This window comes from Oenanthe melanoleuca, chromosome 2 (assembly GCF_029582105.1).
Source record: "Oenanthe melanoleuca isolate GR-GAL-2019-014 chromosome 2, OMel1.0, whole genome shotgun sequence".
NCBI lineage: Eukaryota > Metazoa > Chordata > Aves > Passeriformes > Muscicapidae > Oenanthe > Oenanthe melanoleuca.
Window position 1 is genome coordinate 46,775,492 of NC_079335.1, and position 21,331 is coordinate 46,796,822.

The following is a 21,331-nucleotide window of genomic DNA, read 5'->3' on the forward strand; positions in this document are numbered from 1 at the left end:
TTAACAGTACAATCATTACCACCTTTAGATAGGTTTCATTAGGCTAAGCAGATTGCTACATCTGAGCAAGTATTACACTGCGTTTGACGAAAACTTGGAAGAAAATTCCTTTTAGACTCCTGCAGCCTTCAGGAGGAAGCATTGGTGTAATTGGTGTGTTACCAACAATAACTAGAAATACTGTACAAGCTTTTCCATTCTATGAATGCAAACACACAGCTACTCACTGGAAGCATTGCCTCAGCCCACTCTCCATGACCTCTCTGGAGAAGTTTGATTCGCTCCAGGTCATAGCATACTTGAACAAGGTCACCCACTTGGAATTGAGAGGTACCTCCTTCTGCACCTTGTGCGGCATCTCCACTTCGGACAACGTTAGCCTTGGTGAGAACAGCTGGATTAAATGTCCACCTAAACAATGAATCATTTAAAATAGATATTAAACATACAAAGCGAAATACATGTTTAAAAATTACCTGTTGGGTGAGTTTCTGCTTGTATGCCTACAAACTTTCTGCAACTAAATACTATGTATACCATGTTTGCTGTTTTCCATTTTTTTGTCCTTAAACTTGCCTGTGGCTCATTAATTCATTAATTGTGACTCATTAATTAATTTCAAGGATAATCTTCAGAGATAAACATTTGTAAAGGCAATTAAGAAATATCCTGCCTAAGGGGAAGCAAGCTAACAGCAATGCAAAAGTCTTGAAAGTACCTATACAGTTGCTTTCTTTTTCCAGGGATAGGAAATAACTGGTTGAAAAGCAGCAGACCCAAGTTGTCTCGCAAGGACTGAACTCTCAGGAAACAACACGGGAAGAACACAGAATTTTGGCCCCTCCCCTCAGGTCAAAAGATGCAATAGTAAGTTATAACAGTCCTTTTCAATTAAATGGATGTCCAAGACATACCTCAATTTTCAAACTATCCTACCGGTGGTATAAATTTCACTGATTCAGAGGCATTTAGCTGTTGAGTCAGGGAAGAGACTACAAGACAAAGCAGCTCCTGTCACTGACTCTGTTGACATGACTGCTGGAAGCCACTTGCATCCCTTTAGCTGGGAAAACAGCTTTGTTCTGATTACTTTGCAATAATCTTGAGGGAAATTTTGAATGACAATATATTGTCAATTCTTTCTAGACAAATTGAACAGGTCAAACTCCATGTACAACTGAAATTATATTCCATTCACCAGCTACTTTTTAAAGATAAGCCAAATACTTGAGAGCAAGAGAACAAAAAACCACGTGGCCTTATCAGATTCAAACCCCGCTGTAGAGCCGGATTTGAAGTCTTGTTTGCGAGGATGCAGCTAAGCAAAATTCAAACCTAAACTGCTTGTAAGGAGTGGTTTCAGCTTCCCCAGTATTTCCTATTCTTGGTCTTTTTTTGCATAAACTAACATTCCTTTGAATAATAAAAGACTAGATATGGATCATGCCAAGGTAACTCTAGTTTAGACTAGATCCCCCTGAAGTTTGTCACCTGTCCTCTCAAACTATTTTTCTGAAAACCCACAATGAATTACTATTACCTTACTTCTTGAAACCAAGAGATAGACAGTTTTTAATTGAAAAGGAAGTTACTGCTTAAAATACTACATTTTGTAAATTAGATAGTCTAGAACTTAATTTCTTGTTTTGGACTCAAATTTTCACCCACCAAGTGGGAGAAGCAGCAAAATTTCTTCTCCCACTAAAGCATCCTCAAAGTTACGTCATCACTACACATCTAGAAGAAAACTTGAACAGACACAAAAGGAGAAGAGAAAGTAATCACAAGCACTGAAGGCAAGGGAAGTTTGTGAGAAGCAATGATGAAGCCTACAGAACAAACCTGTTGCCACTTGGATATTGTACTACAATGTCATGGTCCTCATCGATGCCGCAAACCGTTCCAGTTGTTGTTAAAGTTTCAAACATGCCATCAGTCCATCCTCCGTGACCATGCTGCAAAGACTGCACAATTTCCAAGTCCAGGTCAATGTTTACAAGGTCACCTATTTGCAGCCCACCAGGGTTTCTGTTACCATTTTGCTCACCTGAATGGGAGTAAGAAAAAAAAGCTTACATCACCATACTAATTTTCCAAGCAATTTAAAGAATGGAAGTTAAGTTTTTGAGACTCATAGAATCGCTAGGGTCGGAAAAGACCTTCAAGATTTTCAAGTCCAAACACCAACCTAGCACCACCACCCTGTTCCAAGCATCCTATCTGCATGTTTTCAACACTTCCAGGGATAATGACTCCACACCAATGTCTTTGCAACTGTAGTGGTCAACAGGTAAAAAAACCTTGGAACCTCTGGCAACAGAATTGTGTGTTTCTTGTTGAGTTTTCAAGGCAAACAGTAGTGACACAGGCAAATGCTAAATACTTGTAACAAGTTCCACCACGGGCTCTAACTGGGATCTTAAAAACTATCATATGGTGTTAGATATCTGGACACATAAAAGCCCTGGTGTCAATAAAACACAGTGCTTTTGTGCAAGGAGTTAGATTTATTAGATCTCTTAATATTTAAGCCAGTTCTGTAAATATGAACAGTTATATCTGGCTTATTAGAAATATAGTGCACAGGACACACAACACAATTTATAACTTAGTGAACATTTAAAAGTTCCCTTGCCATCCCCTTGGCACAATGATACCAATAACAATTTAGAAAAGCATGAAAATTTATCATTAGTACATAAAAATGCTACTCTTTACATTTCATTAGTAAGGACAGTCCTTTTGGATGACATTTAAAAAGGAAAGGAAAATCCAAAGTGAGTATAATTAATACAAATCAACATAAATTTACTTCACTTTCAACTTACCTAACACAGGACAGTGGTCTCTGTAGAAAGAGCCTCCTTTTGCATCTTGGACACACTTCAGGTCAGACTACGGAGAGAGATTGAGACAACTTTAGTCCTCAGTGACCGAGTCTCCAGGTCAGTGAAACTAGAACTGAAATATTTAATTAAGAAAGGCTGAAAATTATGTGTACAAAAAACATGGTCCATGATGCACAAAATTTCAATACTTTCCAATCTATCAGCCCTGACATTCTCAAGACTTTAATAACCTTTACAAATACAAGAGGCTATAAAGGATGAGAAATTTTTTGTTCAAAGACAGGAATTAACACAAAGCACCTTTGCAATGTTCTATTAAGTTATTTTTCCTTGAACACAAGCAAGGAAGCATCATTTAATGCCTGCCAGTACTGCCCACTCTTCTCAGCACTTTTTGACAGATTCATGTTTAACTTGAAGAAAACTTGTCAGTCAGGTTCTATAAAATGAAAACTTTTCAATTAAGAATATGCAGAAGGGTATTACTTCAAAAGAGTCAACAAAATACTACACTGAGCTAAAAATGCTCTTTTCAAAGAGGAAGGTTCTAAAGCTCATCCTTCATAAAACTGTTTCATATTATGAGAAAGAAATTTCAAGTGTGGTTACCAACTCCTATTCACAAAGCCACAGGATTTTCTGTAATTCTCCTTTCCTTCAGGTTCTTTTTTTTCCTGTGTAATGCTTAATTCCAAAGAGTTAACATTTGCCATTGCTCCTTATGAAACAATTCTCACTAAACAAAGGGCATTTTTGTATGCAAAATAAGTTGGGAAGGAGATCAGAAACTGCAAAATGTATCAGAATATTCTATGGCATGGGGGAGAAGTAGGGGACAGGTGGTGGTAATGATATAATTAACACAACTAAGCAAGTACTTGAACAATTCTTTTACCCATGCCCGAGATTTATTGACAGACTGTCCTCCTGCAATAGGATTAAAATAAAAACTCTGAACTCTTTCAAATGATGAAGGCTCTGATGAGCACAATACCATCCTTTGCAACTGGTAAGCAGTCAGAAACAATACAAAACTCAGTCTATGTCCTGATCTATGAAGAATGTGCTGCCACTTTGGAAAAATGATGAAGACAGCCAGAGGCAAACAATGAGATTGGAGCAGCTCTTCAAATCCCCCGAGAAAGCAGAGAAAGAGCTCGCTCAGCACGGCAGCAGAAGGCTGTGACAGGATGCTGCCACCCGGCGGGCAGGTGCTGGGTTTAGCGCGGCCGCAGACAAAGGGGCCGCACAGACCATCCCAGATGGCAAACTCATTCATCCCCCACAACGAGGGATCATTCAGTGTGCCCGGGAGCACTGGGTCTCACCCACTGAACACAAGCCCTCGTGTCAGACAACAACCAGCTGTCTGGGAAGGAGACGAGGAGGGGTGTCACATTCTTCAGAACACCAAGAATAGAGAGCAGGAGAGTCCAAAAGCCCTCCTCCCTGCCAGGCAAAATCAGGGTGAAAGACTGCTTGTGCTACAGGAAGTGTTAATGCACTGAGCAGATTGATGGCTAAAACCTAGCAGAAAAAACAAAACGTTGATTAAAAGGCTAATTACTATTTTGCAGCTGACATTACTAGGAAGCCTAAATTTTACAGAATATCCTAAATTTCACAGAAAAGAAAACAAACTCAGAAACCTGCATTTGTATTTTACCCTGTCTGTACTGTGCCCTGCACACAGTTTATTTCTAGAGTATAATTATATGCTTGGTTGAAAAACTAAGTGGTAGCTTGGTGTCCAACCTCAGCTTCACAACTGTCTTCCTTTCCTACATGATGTAGTCAATGTTACATTGCTAAAGAATAAAACAAGAATCCGATCTGTTACAGAAAAGCAAGGGAACATGTCTTTTTTTCTTCCTCTTTCCCAGAAGCCTTTAACAAATTAAAGGAGGACCTGAAACACACAGAAAGGTAAGACACAGACATATTCAAGTACTACAAAACAAACTTATACACTGTATATAAGCAGAGGCCTTTGGCAACCTGGCAAACAGCACTGTTGTGCTATCAACATGATAAAGGCCAGCAAATGCCTTAAAATATAACCAAACTCGAGATTTTGGAGTTTTAAGGCAGAAAACTGTATTTAGTTGTATTTCAGTGCCACAAAAGCCAAGTAACTACAATTGTCCTTGTAGCACTGGGCTGTTACGCTTCTCAGAAAAGGAAAATGAGCTTTCTCCTGCTCAAGTAATTTAAGTAAAAAATCAGGGATGATGGTAAGCTCCTGGTAACCCTACTCTGACTGCATGGCAAGAGGCCCACCTAGTGCACATGGTGCAAAAACACTCACGATGGAGCCTGGATACATCAGGCTTGGAGAACTTTAGAGAACCCCACTGGGATTTCTAAAACTTATGAGTCACCCTGAGGCTTCAAAATCAATCGAAATTGCTTGGAGCAGATTGTTTGGAGATGAGACATGCAAGTGTAAAAGGGAAAGTACCAAAACAAAGGATGTTAGAATACAAGTTTTAGACTCACAGTGACACTATCAGAAAAGAAGTAACAACTGTGAGGTTGGGTGTAATGTAAATACATGGTGGAGATGAACAAATCAACTTTTCTACAATGACTTGATGGAGAAATCATTTCATAAACCCCAAGTAGGATTCTTTCAGCAATAGTAACCTGTAGATTTTGTAAAACTTGTGTACAATTAGAGATAGGAAGCCCAGTTAAGCAGGCAATCAATGACAGCTCAAGCAAAAGCATGGGAATCAGACATTGCACAGCACAACCTGCAGGTCAGTAATAACAGCTGATGCACATGAGCAATGAGTAGTAATGGTTTTTGCCTACAATGAAGAACTTTGGTCTTCCAGCATGCACACTTTAACTTCCTAAAAATCTGCATTCCAGCAGTATGTGACTGTATTACATAGAGATCACGACTTGCCCAGTGAAATGGGAAATACAGTAAATGTAACACTTCACTTTGACATACCATCCAATTATACAGTGGAAATAAACAGCAGCAATTTCATCTTCATAAAAGATGAGAGAATGAGAAAATGAGAAAATGTAGAGCAAGGTCAGCAGTGCTGGCAGATGGTATAAAAGCACCATTATCCCCAACCTTGAGGAGGAAAACAAAGCTGAAGGAGCAGCTGAGTACAGAAATAACTATTAAGTTATTCCAATCAATATGGAATGCCATCCATCAAATCCAGGGAGGGAGGGTCTACAGACTTGACAAGAAAACTAGCTGTGCTGCTGAGAAAAAGAGAAATGTTTGATCCAGATGCATCTGATACAGCATCTAACATCAGCAGGAAATATCAGGGGAGAAATTAATACTGATCTTACAGATACATTACAAGGAATAGTGCCACAGCTGCAGTTGTTCAAGGTAGCAATGAATACATACAGTAAAGGTCACTTTAAGCCTTTAAACTCACAAGAGCTTTTGGCAAGGAAATCAGCCCTTCAGAGGTAAATGGTAAAAATTCAGTGCATGCTGCTTTTTCACCAGATTAAGGCAACAAGAGACTGGATAAATCCGTAAGTTTTAGCTAAAGGTTTGTAAGAAATGCCGTATTTCAAACTTCATGAACTCAAATCCTTCTCAGTTTTAAGAAGCTGGGAAAAGTGAAGTAATAAATGGAGAAAGTAGAAGATGGTAGAGAAAGTGACCGAGTGACAAAGAGGTGGGAGGCACAGAAACAATAATAAAGCTCTTAAAGAGGAAACTAGATCTCAGGCAAATTCTGAATGAATAGTTTATAACTTCACTATTCATTATAGGCACTTACAAAAGCTTTGCATGAGTAACTTTTATTTTAAAAGGAAGATACGGTCTTCTTTGTCAGTTAATACTATAAATAAAATTGGAAAATGATCAGTAGATACATTTCTGCTTAATGGAAATATTTTTCTTTGCAACACAGAAAGATTAAAAAGTTGATTCGGTTGAGACTACATGAGAAATGTGACTACATCAAAAAGAAGCAAAACAAAGTCTGCTGACAAATGCAAATAAAGGCACAAGGTAAAGATAAATATCTTCTTCCTCTCTGGATTCAAAAACAACTGACAACCTAATTTTTTTACTGACATCTAACTTATAGCACAGGTAATATATTAAAAAACACCTGCTGCTTGCATAAAAGTGGCCAAAAATTCTTGATTTTGTTTTTTAGAACAACTATGGTCAGCACCTAGAAGAAACAGAAAGACACTAAACTAAGAAAATATTCCTGTTGTTCCTTCCTAGATATCTTATTTTCATTGTTGTGGTGACAAGACAAACGACCAGAGAACTGAAAATTTGACTCATGTTACTGATCTGACAGTTTTAACTACAGTGGAAGGCATATTTTTGTATATTTTGTAACAATCACATACAATGCCTAGTATAGCAAGACATTTATCTTGCTTTTATTAAAAAAAAAAAAAAAGAAAGTGGTAGCAAGCAATTCTTAAAATCCTCTAGAAAAATTCAAAGAATAACTTCATGAGTAATCCAAGTAAAAGCTGTTGAACAGACAATAATTATTCATCACCTAGAGACAGGCAATCTCAACTTCCCTTACACACTCACTATTTGGAATTTGTGGAAAAAAGTACACCAACACAGACGAGTTACAGATCACTGTGACAATGATGGATGATAACTACAGATACTTCTTTCACAGGATACACAGATGAAAGCACAAACCCCCATAACGTGAAACAAGGAGAGGCTAATTGCAGTAAAAAAAGGCAAATGGTACAGAGCAAAGAAATTCTGATAAAAAAAGATTCCTAAAGAATAAAATTGATTTTGGACACTCCTGTGGATGAACTATTTTCCACTGAAAACTAAGGGAAGTCTTACATCCTCAGCTCATGTGATAAGAAGAAATAAAAAGCCCCAAAAGCAAAATCACAATCTTCCCATTAACTTTTTAATTCCATACGACCTCTCTTTATTGCAAAAGGATATGTTCACACATTTCTAAAGCAGGTTATGTGGTTAACAGCTCAGTTTGGCTCAGGACTCTGAATATATAAAGGTAAGAAATGTGAGTAGTGTAACGAACCATATAAGCCAATAGTAGTTAATTCTTACTAAGGATGTAGCAAACATTTTATCTGACCTTACAGCATCATAAACACAGATTTAAATTTGAGAATTTGTGGCCTGTGGCAACAGAAACTCCCAGATTTAAATGTCAGACTCCACCAAAAAGAAAAAGAGGCAAGATGCACTTCTCAGCCACTTCATATGTAAACACAGCAAACACAAATAAAACCTCCAAGTATCTGACCAGAAATAAATGCATGTTTTCAGCCAGCACCTGCTGCCCCACCAGCCAAACCTCATCTCTCCAAAGCTGGCAGGCCAGATAGATTAATTTTGAGGACCAGATGCAGCCTATCAGCTATCAAACAAGAACACTGACTTGTAATAATGAGCTCTGTTTCTTTAATCAGCTCCATTAGCATTAGTCAAGTGTTATCCATTTGCAAGTCAGGGTCTTTTCCCAGCTGTATTTACATGGGTACACACTCTTGTGTATTGTTGATTCCACATTCTCTGGACCTTTTAAACCAATTTCCAAGTACCAAAACAAGTTTTCTCCAACTTTATGTGAACTTTCTGACAGTCTCAGCTTTACATAATAGCACATAAACAGTAGTAAACAATAATAATGAATTGTACACTTAACAATTAAATTTTATAATTAGTTATAAAATTAAGCATTACATTCAAATGAGTCTCATAGATATCCAAGAATCCATTCTGTCTGAAGTGAAAATTGCATTTGATGAAAACACCAAAGAAAAAAATTACTGTAGAAATGGATTACAATCAGGTAAGCACTACTTACACAGCCTCAAATTATCCTTTCTGTACATCCACAAGTAAATATTTTTTCTCTATTATCCTAAATACAACATCTATATATGTAGTCTCACACATAGTTTAATAGGCTCTTTTTTTTTTTTTACTCCAATTGACCAAGTATTTCTACTTCTACAAAACTTGTGTGAAGGGTCATGGACACCACTTCAAATTCAGTTGCAGTACTTAACGGAGTTTTCTAGAAATATTTAGCACTCCCAAGAGTGGCAAAATTTTGGAAATAAAATGTAGTTGATTTAAAAATAATATTTTTTTTTTTAAGGGAATAACTATTTCAAAGCAGAATATAACTTATCTCAAATACACTCTTTTCCTGAGGCCAGAAGGAATCTTCAATGGTTCCACAGCACTTCTACTGTGTAGTCCAAAAATTTTAACATAGCAACTGAAGTCATAACAACCACAACAACAAAAAAAAAACAGTTGATCTGTATCTCATTCTATCCAGATTCGGTAACCGTTACTTTTCCATGTATCACAAGAGGGAAGACACCAAACACTGATTTAATGTTATCCTACAAAATGCAACATACATTCATTTTTGCCAGTATATTAGAAATTTTCTTTAAAACTAGGGGACACCATGAAGCACATAATTTAATACTGACTCATATTTTACCCCTAGGATCTTAACGAATCAGAAAAGCTGATCTGCATTAAATTAGTTTACTCTTTTTAAATGTAATGGTAAATATGTATTTACAGCAGAAGTGGCAATTATTTTTATTTTAAGTATAAAAATAAACTTTAAGTGAAGCTATAAGGTCAAATAGTTTACATTCAAAAAAGTAACTGGTAATTGTTTAACATTTTATTACTGTGACACATCTGACAAGATGACACTTCATTGTTAAATTAACATGGTTTTCCTCTGCACAATCTAACAAAAAACACGCAGAGAAAATGCTAATTAAGATGTTTTAAGTAGCTGATAATCAAAGTAACCTTTCCTTGACCCACATTAGGATAAGAAAACCCAGCAACAGAAGGCACTTAGGCTAGAGTCTGACCCATTTTCTCTCTAAAGCTGAAGTTGTTGTGGAGAAGCTTCAAAAGGAAACAGAAAAACTTAGCGATAAAGCAAATTAAGGTCATAATTTAATTCAACACCTTTCCATTTGCAAAAAGAAAATTACTCTCAATAGCATTCCGAGTGTTGACAGTAATTTAAAAACTGCAAATCTTGCAGTAATCACAGCAAAATTCCAAGAGAATTGAAGAGTTCAGGAGTTGAAGAACAGGCTTTTTTAAAATGTTTGTAACTATGCTTGCCACTCTTTTCTGAATTTTAATTTAAACACAATAGTAGCACAGAAAAATAAATGCTTGTGATGCAAATATTTACTATGGCAGAAAGCAGCTCTTAACTTGTAGTTATTCACATTCAATAAATTCCCAGATCAGACTTTCTTACTAATACATATGCATGACCCTTACAGCTGGATTCACAATGAACTGACTACCAGCATGCAAACTGACAAAGCATATTACAAAGGCAGGACCATAAAGCACAAGTTATTCTTACTGCCCCTCCCCCCATCATGCATTTTATTTACCCTTTGTATTCTTTTATACTCACCATGCCCTCAAAGCCAACTCTGTAAAGGTTTTTAGCACCATTGTCCCAAAGAACATATGCTGCGCTGTGTGGACTCGACGCACTCCAATCTTGGATCTCAGTTACCTATTCAGTTGTGAAAATAAAAAATAGTTTCTAGCGCAAAAACTCAGATGCACAATTTGAACCTCAAAATTTACTCATGTCTTCAAAATAATTCATGATATTGCAGTTTTACTAAACTTGGTAAAATTTGTTCTGAAGCTGTTTTCTGCTTGATGCAAGTGTTGCCTAGGTGTGTTAAGACAGCAGTCTGAATATATGCTTTGTAGGCCTATTCTGCTTTTGTATATTTGGAGGTTATCTAACTATACAAGCAGAGAACAAAATCTGAACTGCTTTGATATGTTCTTACCAGAAGCAGTATTTAACTACAAAAAACAGGATGAAAAATATTCTAATTGCTTCAACATGTCTGGTTTAACTTGCATTAGCCTGGCAGCTGTGCACTATATTAAGAGAGAAAGTTTTATTTCCAAAGCCAATATGTTTAACAACCGAACAAAAGGAGAGTTAAAATGTCTTTGCTTGACACTTCCGAAATCAGGAGGCCATGCACCAAATTCTGAAAACACTTTCATTATTTAAAAAAAGGAAAAAAAAAAAATCAGTTTTTCGAATTTGCTTTCACTCTTATTTATAATTATTTAAACAGTGTTTCTGCTATCTACTACGTACCTTTCCTTATTTAAAAACATTTATATGCATTTATACATATTTTCAGATGTATAGACAAACAATCCCTCTAATACAAATTTAGTACACAAAGCAGACCATGCAGGATAGGACTCTTTATTTTGCAAAGTTTCAGAGATTTCAATGTATCTTGACAAGGGAAGGGGTAAATAATCGAGATGAAAAAGGCTGCATTTAAATATCCCTTGCTTTAAGAGATTTAAACTTACTATTTCCTTTCAGTAAAATTCAAAATGAAATCCCCAAAAGTCCTAAGGTTTCCATAAATGTCTAGGATATAAAATAAGCTAAACAAGAATATAAAATAGGCTAAATATATTCAGGAGCTTTTCACTCTCCTTTAAATGCTGTTTAAGTGTATTAAAAGTAAGTTCAACAAAAAACACCAGGTCACCAAGTCCTGGGCCTCTAATTCTCAAATTTGGTGATAAAAATCATACTATATTTTACACTGCCTGTTGTATGTTCATACTTGTAACAAACCTTCATTAGTTCTTAAGGTAAATGGAAATTGTAAAAGGAAAATATGCAAGGGTTATATTAGTAATTTATCATTCCATATGATTTTCAAGAAATACAAATATTTTTACTATAGCACTGCTTCAATAGCACTCCTATACTGTCCTAAGCCAATGTAATATCCACACACAAAACTTCCAAAACTTTTTCATTTTAAACTGGAAAAGTCTCTATAATGATTAGGTGAAAAACAAAACCCTAGGGTGCCAGCACTGAAAACCAAAAGCAAGAGATACACAAATGTGCTGGTCCACAAGCAGTAAGACTGCAGAACACAGTGATAACTAGAAATGGCTACTCTTGATAGCACTGTTTTTATGCCAGCTCTTTAGTAATGCTGAAATATGCTCAAGATTTTAATGTTGCTAAAAATCAACCTTAAACAGACAATCAAAAAATTAATAATTAAAAAAATTCTGTGCTAATAGTAAAAAATGCAAATTAAAATGTAAAAGAACTGGCTATGATATATACACCCTCCTCTTTCTAAACGCTTAAGCATTACAAGATAAGATCAAAAAATGCCCAGCCAATCAAAATAGTAGCTTTCATGATTGCATTTTTGCTTTACAATTAAAAAGGAAACTGAGGCCATTTCATGAGCAAAAAAGGTGCAGATTCTTATTTAAACCAGTTTTATTTTTACCTTTCCTCTACGCCCATTGCCACCATCTTGATCTTCCCATTGCCAGTCAACTCCTCGCACCACCCTGGCACCTGCAAAGATTCCTCTTGCTGTAATTTTCTTTGATTTACGTCGAGACTCCAACAATACCCTGAAGTTATTAAAAGAAGAACCCACAAGTGTCAAGATAATAAAGGAAGTCCAAAACAAATCTTTGGGGATGGGAAGGAGAGTATCTTAAAACAGAAATAACCCACAAGTGCAGATTTCAGTGCATGAATCAAACAGCAGCACACAAGACATAACCCCACGATCTTCCAAAATCTGATTTATTGAATGTCTATATTTCGTTTTTTAATTCTAAAAATTTTTCTCCAGACTCCCTACTACCTGCATTCATCTTGTAAACACTTGCATGCAGATCTGTTCTTATATTATTAAAATCATTAAAGTACATGTGGAGCAATATAAACACATTTACGTTTATCTTAGATGCCCTCTAAGCCAATACTTCTGTCCCACAACTGCCCTGTGACTTTTACTGAGAATTATGCTATTAAGAGCATCTCTTTTCCTTCCTCACTCAGTTTTTCTAGATGCTTTTCATAGCATCTCTTGGCAAATTTAAGTCAATACAGTAGCATCAATTTTTTCAGTCGTATTATGTTTTTTTTAAAGTAAATCTCTTCTTTTCCTTCTGACTTTAACAGGACCAAAGTAGATATGCCTAAAGAGAACAGTTTATGATTCTTTAACTAGAAATAATAGAAATAATAATCTCAAAAGCCACCAATTTTCATGCAACAACACTTCTTACTTCATGCCAGGAACATGCTGCCAGACAAAACAATTTTTCAGCTGACATTCAGAATGTTTCCTGACTACTTCATGAAATTTCTCAGCCTCCTGCTAGCTTTTAACATCCAGCAGATGGCACACAAGGAAAAAGTTCAACCGCTACAATCAATGCAAAGAGCACATGAAAATAGTGGCCTTTTTTTTTCCTAAGAAAAATTAAAGTTATCCAAAACACAAAGTAATTTTGTTTAGAGAAGCTTCTTAAAAAGTTCTCAGTATCTACAAAACTGAGACACAAACCTATGTACATTACTTCATTATGCCACCCATATGATATCCCAGACTCGAAAATAAAATAGTAAGAGCTTAGGCTTTCCTTCATCAAAATGTTCTTCTATGTCTCTTGCCATTTTTCCTGTGAGACATCATTCAAATTCAACAGCACTGTTTTGCCCTTTTCTCCTCCCTAGAACAGCTAACTTCCATCATTTTTTCTCAGCTAAGCTTGATCCAATAGACACAGCTCTTTGGCAGAAGAAGTTGCCTTCTAGATAAGAGCTCAGTAAGAGTAAACAAAGAAAAGAAGAAAGTGACAAGATGCAAAAAATTTCCAGCAATATTATACACAGTGTCCAATCTACCTTCAAAACTAAAACTTATGATCTATTCACCATAACCAATCTCTTAAAACTACAAAGGAAACATCAGCTTAAGAAAGAAAATAAATTCTGGCAAGCATTCTCGAAAGCAACAAGACTACAAAAAAAGAAACAAATAGAAAACACAGATATTTAGTCACCTACTCTCCTTTAACTATATTAAGCCAGCACTTCTAAGTCAAACTTCTAAGTCTTGTTCTGCATTCAACATTCCAATTGAGAATAAGTTTATGATACCCATTTGGTACCTAAAGCTACTGGCGTTAGCCTTCAAAAAAAAAAAAATTCTTACATTTTGATTAAGCCACTGTTTGGACATCTGAGCCACAGTTAAAACTTTTAAGCAAACACTTGAGAGTGTAAACACAGACCCTATAAGACACAATTTGAGACTTCATGCTGTGTGCTCCAGCCACTTCCCTTAACTGTAAAAGAACTGATTATGGCACACCACTAATTAACAGCATACTTGTAAATCTAACTTCTCCAAGAAGAAGATATAAACAGTATCTTATACATGCCACATTCAAATGAGTACCAGACCTAAAAATAAAAGATTTTGATAATTTAATGGAAGAACATTCAGAGGGGACACCACAGTGTGTAGCCTTTAAGCAGTGTTTTTCCACAGCTCTCCAAGTATTTAGCAGCAGGCAAATATCACTGCTCTCAACTGGTAGATAAATCATGACAGAGGGGGCTTTGGACTGAGACAAGTTATTTAAAGTCAAGAACACCTATGCAAGAACACATTAAATGCAATTTTGTTCAGAATTCTCCACTGAGAGATTAAATTGGATGGTTAAGAACATGAAAACCAAGGCAAGGGCAGAACAACCCTTCATAACATCTTTTCTCTCTACTTCCTGCAATGAGCAGTTTAAGCAGTTCAAGGCCAAGTTTTTGTTCCCAGATTCTGTTTTCCATAACCTCCAACCTCAGTCTGTCCACACCATTACTGAACCTAATTAAACCTTCAAATTCAGAATTCACTGATAAATCTTTTTGTGATTACACATAGTACAAAGGTAATTGCCTTTATTTTAAAGCTGCTATATGAAAACACAAAAACTAGGAAGGTCTCAAGGAGATTAAGCAAAACTGCAAAATCATATCTTAACTTTTTCCTGTACTCCATTCTTCCTAAAATTTCCATGTTTTCCAAGGTCCAAAGACTTATCCTAGCTACCCTCCTCCCAGAAACAGAATCTAACCTCAAGCCACTCTCTTACCTAATCCATATTTCAGCAACCAAATGTTCCGTTTAAAAGTTAACCACAAATAACTGTTTCTACTTGATTTCATGAGGAAAAAGTTAGTTTTTACCTTTCACTTCCTGGTGTGGTAATTCTGTAAAAACGATGCCTCAAGTGGTGCTTGTCCCCATGATAGCAAACCGTGCACAAGTCATAATTTGTGCATTCAGCACATTTCCACCGGATGCCAATGATAGGCTGCTGCCGACAAGTATCACACATAGTCCCATCATGCTTGATACCTGTGGAAGAAGAACAAAAAAAAAACCAACCTAAAAACTTTGCTGCATCACTACACAGACTTCTGTTGCACACCATTATAATATGAAACCATATATTAAAAAGTTAACAATAAAGAAAGGCTTCTGCTTATACCCTATCAGCCTATATCACTGAGGGGAAAAGATAGCGGACTTTGCCTCATCTCCGGTTGTCAGTCTGTTCCTGAAATATTCTATCTTCTCTCAGCTTAAAAACCTGAGAAAGATCTGTCTGCTTCCTTCCATCTATACAAAGGAGAGAAAGAAAATGAGAAATCTTTTAGCTACAAGTTAAAGGGTCAGGAATGTACTTATCAAAATACACAGGGCAATCTAGAATTTTATCTCTGGAGCACAGCTATCAACACACATTGTATCACAAAGGCTACTATGCTCAACGGTGTGTGGCAGCCTGAAAATTACTGGTTTGACTTAAACATTTTGTATACTGGGAAATAAAAGTGCTTTATACTATTCTCTTTTATACAGAAAAAAAAAGCTCTACTGAATAGAGGCCATTAGTTTCATTAAAATCTGTTACCAATTTTTAAGCATTTTAGTGTTATTCTGGTTTTGTTTTTAAAAAGAATGTGCCAGAGACAAACCAGATGTAACCCACGAGCATGGGCTCTGCCAAACTCTCCATAAAAACTGATCCCAAGACTCTAGTCTTACAGCTCTGCCAAGCTACAGCAGAGTGAAAATGATCAGTCACAGAGTTTCCATCCACCCATTCTGAATACAGTGAACAGACACAAGTTTATTAAAAATAAATCAAATTCTGCTGCTGTTTGGAAAAAACTGAGCAACAGAAGAGAGAAGCACTACCATTCAGCCTGTAGCACTAGACAGAACAGAGCACTAAGAAGCTGGAGTAACACAGAATTTTCCCAATCACTTCGCCTTAAAAAAAAACCCAGATCAATTTGAAATTAAGTGAGGAAAAAGAATGGATTTTGCCCCCTCCAGCAGGGATGCTTTCAAAAATGACTGCGAAATTAATACAAGACTATTAGTCACTTACACCCAACAGCTGAGCCATCTGTGGCAAAGAAAAATCAACAGCTCTACAGGCAAAACTAAAGGAAATGCCTTCTTGTTTGATCATTTCACAGAAAAACGTAATAGCTGAGGTTGGAAATAACATTTGGAAATTGTCTCCTCCAACAACCACTGCTAAAAGCAGAGTAAACTGGAGCTGGCTGTAAACTGGAGCTGGCTGCCCAGGACCATATCTAGTCAAGGTTTTGAGCACCACAGAACAGACTCCACAACACAGCATATTCCAGTGTTCAACCACCCCTAGAACAAAAATGTTTCTTCTGTTTCAGTGGAAATTCCTGTATTTCAATTTATGTCCATTGCCTCTTGCCATGTCACTTGACACCACTGAAAAGAGTCTGGCTCCATTGTCTTTACAATATTCATCAGGTATTTATACACATTCTTAAGATCTCCCTGAGCCTTCTCTTCTCCAGACTAAGCACCACCAGATCCCTCATTCTCTTCCTGTACCAGATGCCCTTAAGATTCTTTGCAACATATTTGCAGTCTTTCACTTGACTCTCAGTAGGACCACATCCCTCTTCCTCTAGGAATTGTATTAAAAGCATTCTACTATTTTTTTAGTTCCAAAGCCAAAGTCTTCAAGAATGGATGCATTAAAAGCACTGAGTTATCTTGTTAGTGTTTTTGTCACCTTGTTTAAAAATTCTAACTAGTTATGGTGCTTACATTTGTGAGGTAGTATTTATTTTGGTTTTATTTCTAACTGATCACTAAATCGGTATTTCAAACAGAAACAGAAGTTATACATCTTTTGATTATATTCTTTAATGCCTGTTGAACTTTTGGGAAGGCATTTGCCCAAGAAATACATTGATTCTGGATGTGAAAGGACCAAGAAATTGAGTGCTGTAGGATTCCTCCAAACAGCAGGAAAAAGGGCAAAAGAGAGGTATAATCAGGAATCACGTGATACAGAATAGGTCATCTTAAATAGGTGAACTTGAATAAAAACTAAACACTTCTTGATAGTGAGGCAAAAGCAGCTATGCAAAACTTGGCAAAATTTATTTAGGAAAGATCAAGAAAAAAAAGATACTTGAGTCAAGTCATTTTACTGACCATAGTGTTTGGGACTTAAAAAAAGAACAGTGCATGTTTGTACTTGAAGTGTCTGATCTAAAGGGACATATCTGAATCTGTAGATCCCTAAACACTATTCTGATAGATATGGCCTTTCTTCATCCATTCCCTGACACATGATTCCAGCAGCAACACTCACTTCAGCACATGCCTCACTTGACCATGCTGCTCCATTCTTTCTATTATGTGAGCAAAAGGTTTTTGCAGAGCTGAGATGTAAACTGCATCAAGAAACACACCAGGCTGGAAAACAGCCAGGAGGAAAAATATTCAGTTGAACTGGTTTCCCAATCCAATTCTTGGAGGTACTGCACAACACTACTGCCATGAGAAACAAAAACTGCAGGGCAGGAGCAGGCAAGTAATCCTAACCACTGCACCAGGGGTCTGCAGGAAGAAGAAGATTTGTATGCTTCTGGTGACAGTGGACTAAGAGACCTTGAACTTCATCTGCTAAAAAAAAAAAGGTAAAACAAGACGCTACTACAGATCACATAATGTGATACTAAGCTCTTATTCATGGTCATAATACAAACAAAATTATTTAGATCAATAATACGTGTTAAAGAAGATTGAAAGAATTTAAGTTTTACTAGATATTATAGGTACACAAAGGTGGTAGGTTGACCTTGCCTGGCTGTTAGTGTCCACCCAACCAGTATCTCCCTCCTCAACAGCACAAAGAGTGAAAACAAAATGAAACAGCTTAGGTCAAGCTAAAAGTGAAGTTTTTTACCAATCACTATCACAGGCAAAAGAGATCTGACTTGGGGAAAATGTACAGCTAATTAAAAAAAAACTAGGATTGTGAGGAAAACAAAAACTAAAACACCTTCTCCCTATATTTCACCTTCCTCACAGAGACAACTGCCTTCCCTCATTCCAAATTCCTCTATCTCCCTGCATCTTCCCAGGGTAGATTAAAATCACAATTATCTTTTGGGTTGGAAAAAGCCCTTAAGACCATGGAGTCCAACCATTAACCTGACACCACCAAGATCACCACTAAGCCACATTCCTAAGCAACATGTCTACACATTTTCTAAATACTTGCAGGGATGGTTATATAACCACTCCTCTGGGCAGTCTGTTCCAGTGTTTGACAACCCTTCTGGTGCAGATGGGAATGGAGGGTCAGCCCATAACAGCCCCTCACACTCTTCCCCCTGGCCCATCATGGGGCTCCTCCACAAGCTTCATTCCTTCAGGAAAGCACTCTCTGAGCAGGGTTCCCCCATTGTTGCAGTGAGGATCCCTGCTTTACTGTGGCCCTCCATGGGTGGCACAGGGACAACCTGCATCACTATAATCTCCATCTGCTGGTGAACCATCCACACACCAAAACTCAGTACTGAGGACCTGAGGCAGCACTACAGGTACTCAGGGGAAGAGAAGGAGACATTATGTCCAGTTGTTCAGACTAGCTTGGAATTCTACCCCAGTGGACTGAAGACTCATCAGCATTGAGATCGTGTATTTCAATTCACTTTTACCAAAAAGCAAAGTGGTTTATGTGCTCCTAAACCATCCATGATGTAAATCAAAGCATAGTGTGTAAGAACAACCAGGAGACTGCTTCAAGTGTAGGTTATGGAGCCAAACTAAAATCTTGGCCCAAAAGCAAAATCTGCCACATAAACTCTTCCCCTCCTCAAAAGGAAGGCTGTTTAAGAAAGCTTGAGAAACACAAATGTTACGAAGTTTATATTAGGAAAGAATGCCTTCATTAAACTACTGGAATAAATTAAAGCGCTATAAAAACTTCAAAATTCAAACAGCAGCCCTACAGCTGACCAGCTGTGCCCCAAAAGATCACTTTAGCCCTTTCAACTGAGATAATGAAAAAATTAAACATCTAAATATTCTTCAAAATTTCTTAGAACCAACCTTTTTTGAAATGAAACAGGTTTTGTGTCATATTCACTTTAAAAACCAAAACAAACTAGGTAACGAGAAGCATACTCACCACGCTTAATTAAATAGCTCTCATTTCCTTATGTCCCTTCACCTTTAGTACACCATAAAATCCAATATTCCTGATTTCCACTCATCATTAATGTTTTTTATTACTTGAATTTCATATTAGTTTTCTACCTTAATGCCATGGTTATCTTCACTTTTCTCATCTCTTCCCAAATACTGCCTGGTTTACCAAGCCCATCATTCCTCTGTCATCACTAAGTTATACATAAATTTTATTGCCTTTCACAAGTTTTTGAAACCCATGCTCACTCTTACATCTGTGAAAGTAAATAAAAGCAATGTTGCTCAAATTGCTATTTGAATTTGTTACAAATAGTTCTTTTGTACTGAATTAGATGGCAATATACAGTGTCCAATAAAAATATTTTAACAGTAAAATCAGATATACAAGGGGTATCCACATCACTCACTGTTAAACACAGAAGACACCAATAGTGATTTCAGTTCTCAGAACAAACAAAATGTGGCTTCCAATGGAGTCATTGCTCTCTACAGAAGAGTCATGAACCCATATCCCTTCATACCATAAGGACAATACTACCATCAGGTAAGGGATACCATAAACAACATAAAAATTTGATTTGTATACACCCCAATTTAAAAAGCAATAATGTTTTGTTCTTCCTATTCCATTCCCCCCTCAGACCATTTTTTACACTACACAGACTGCAAGCAAATTGCAGAATTCTTAGAGATAACCACTCAGATTCCGAAAAACTGCATGGAAACTCCAATGAGTGTTTCCACAAACATAACTCATCTACCAAATACACTGTTTGGAAGCAGCCAGCTGACCAATTATTATTACAGATACAAAATGCCAGACTTGCTAAAGCATGTGTCCTATCTGGTAAGGGAATCACAAGATACACAGGAAGGGAGAGGATTACTGTGCAGGAGACATGGGGGAAGGGCAGGGAGAACAAAGAACATGTTTATTTAAAAAAACAGACCTCCCAAGTACCACTACTCAGGAGGCTATTAATTTTTTTAATTTGTGAGGACTCCTGTAAGTACTTACACGTAGCCACTAAAAATATCTTGACTAAGACAACTTGCCATAAATTACACTTGATGTTCTAAAAGCAAGAACAAACAAACAAATACACCAGATAAATCCTAGGTGCTTCGCCTTTTCAAATGGTTTAACTTTTTTACTTCAAGATCAATTATGCCACTTTTCAGGTACAAAAGCCTATTAATAAAAGTACAGAACCCAATCATCTTCCACAGGTAACACCTAAATTTTCAATAATATAATGCTTTCCACACTGCACTGATGCACACTCCAGTTGGGGGATTAATTCTGTAACAAGATTTCCATTTCCTGACCCCAGCTCCTCTGCCACCTCCCCTAATTCAAACACAATTTGGTAAATACTTTCAGCAAGAAAATACTATTGTTACCTTGAACCAACTGTACAAAAAAGGAAATGAACAACAAATGAATTCTGGTCTAAGCTCTATAGAATGCAAATCTTCAGAAAGAGAATAAACAGAAAAAAAAATTCTGTAATGCTCATGACCATTATGTGAACATAGCCAGATGTGCTCTCTACAAACATGCTACTTGTCTGGCCTTCACCTCAGGTAAAAGGCTGCCTTCCTTTCTAAATAAAAAGCTTGGATATGTAACCTTCTTGCTTCATTTCAGCAACTCAGAAAACTACTCCTTTCTCTTTCCTTTCCATAACACTGCCAAAAAAAGGGGACACTCAAGGCTGGTAAATCCTGGCAAAAGGCTCATTCACAGAAAAAAACAGGATTTACTTGCAAGTAATTGAACAACCACACTGCACTACTGATGTACCACATCTGACAACTTTCTCCATTGAGAATCCAGCTAAGCAGGACCTACCTGAAGTTTTACTTCTATGTGAAATTTTGATTCTTTTCAAATCCTTGGTTTACCAATCCCTCTCAAGTCCTCTGTCTCACTTATAGCAATGTGGGGCAATGTAAATACGACCACACCAAAGGGCAGCTAATACAGCAAGCCTGGTAGACATAACCAAAACAACCCTCAACTTGGTACCACGAGTCCCTCATGACCC

At 36.9% G+C, this 21,331-nt stretch overlaps 1 protein-coding gene across 3 annotated transcripts in view; it reads right to left on the bottom strand.

The window, feature by feature from the left end:
• The window catches only part of MIB1 (MIB E3 ubiquitin protein ligase 1), a 77,298-nt gene that overhangs the window by 52,852 nt on the left and 3,115 nt on the right, over positions 1-21,331 (bottom strand). For all 3 annotated transcript variants that reach the window (XM_056483878.1, XM_056483877.1, XM_056483876.1), the window contains exons 2-7: positions 14,957-15,128; positions 12,195-12,324; positions 10,295-10,399; positions 2,829-2,895; positions 1,843-2,047; positions 228-411 (exon numbers count right to left, since the gene is read on the bottom strand). In XM_056483878.1, the coding sequence (XP_056339853.1) occupies positions 228-411; positions 1,843-2,047; positions 2,829-2,895; positions 10,295-10,399; positions 12,195-12,324; positions 14,957-15,128 (863 nt within the window). The remainder of the gene's footprint in view (positions 1-227; positions 412-1,842; positions 2,048-2,828; positions 2,896-10,294; positions 10,400-12,194; positions 12,325-14,956; positions 15,129-21,331) is intronic.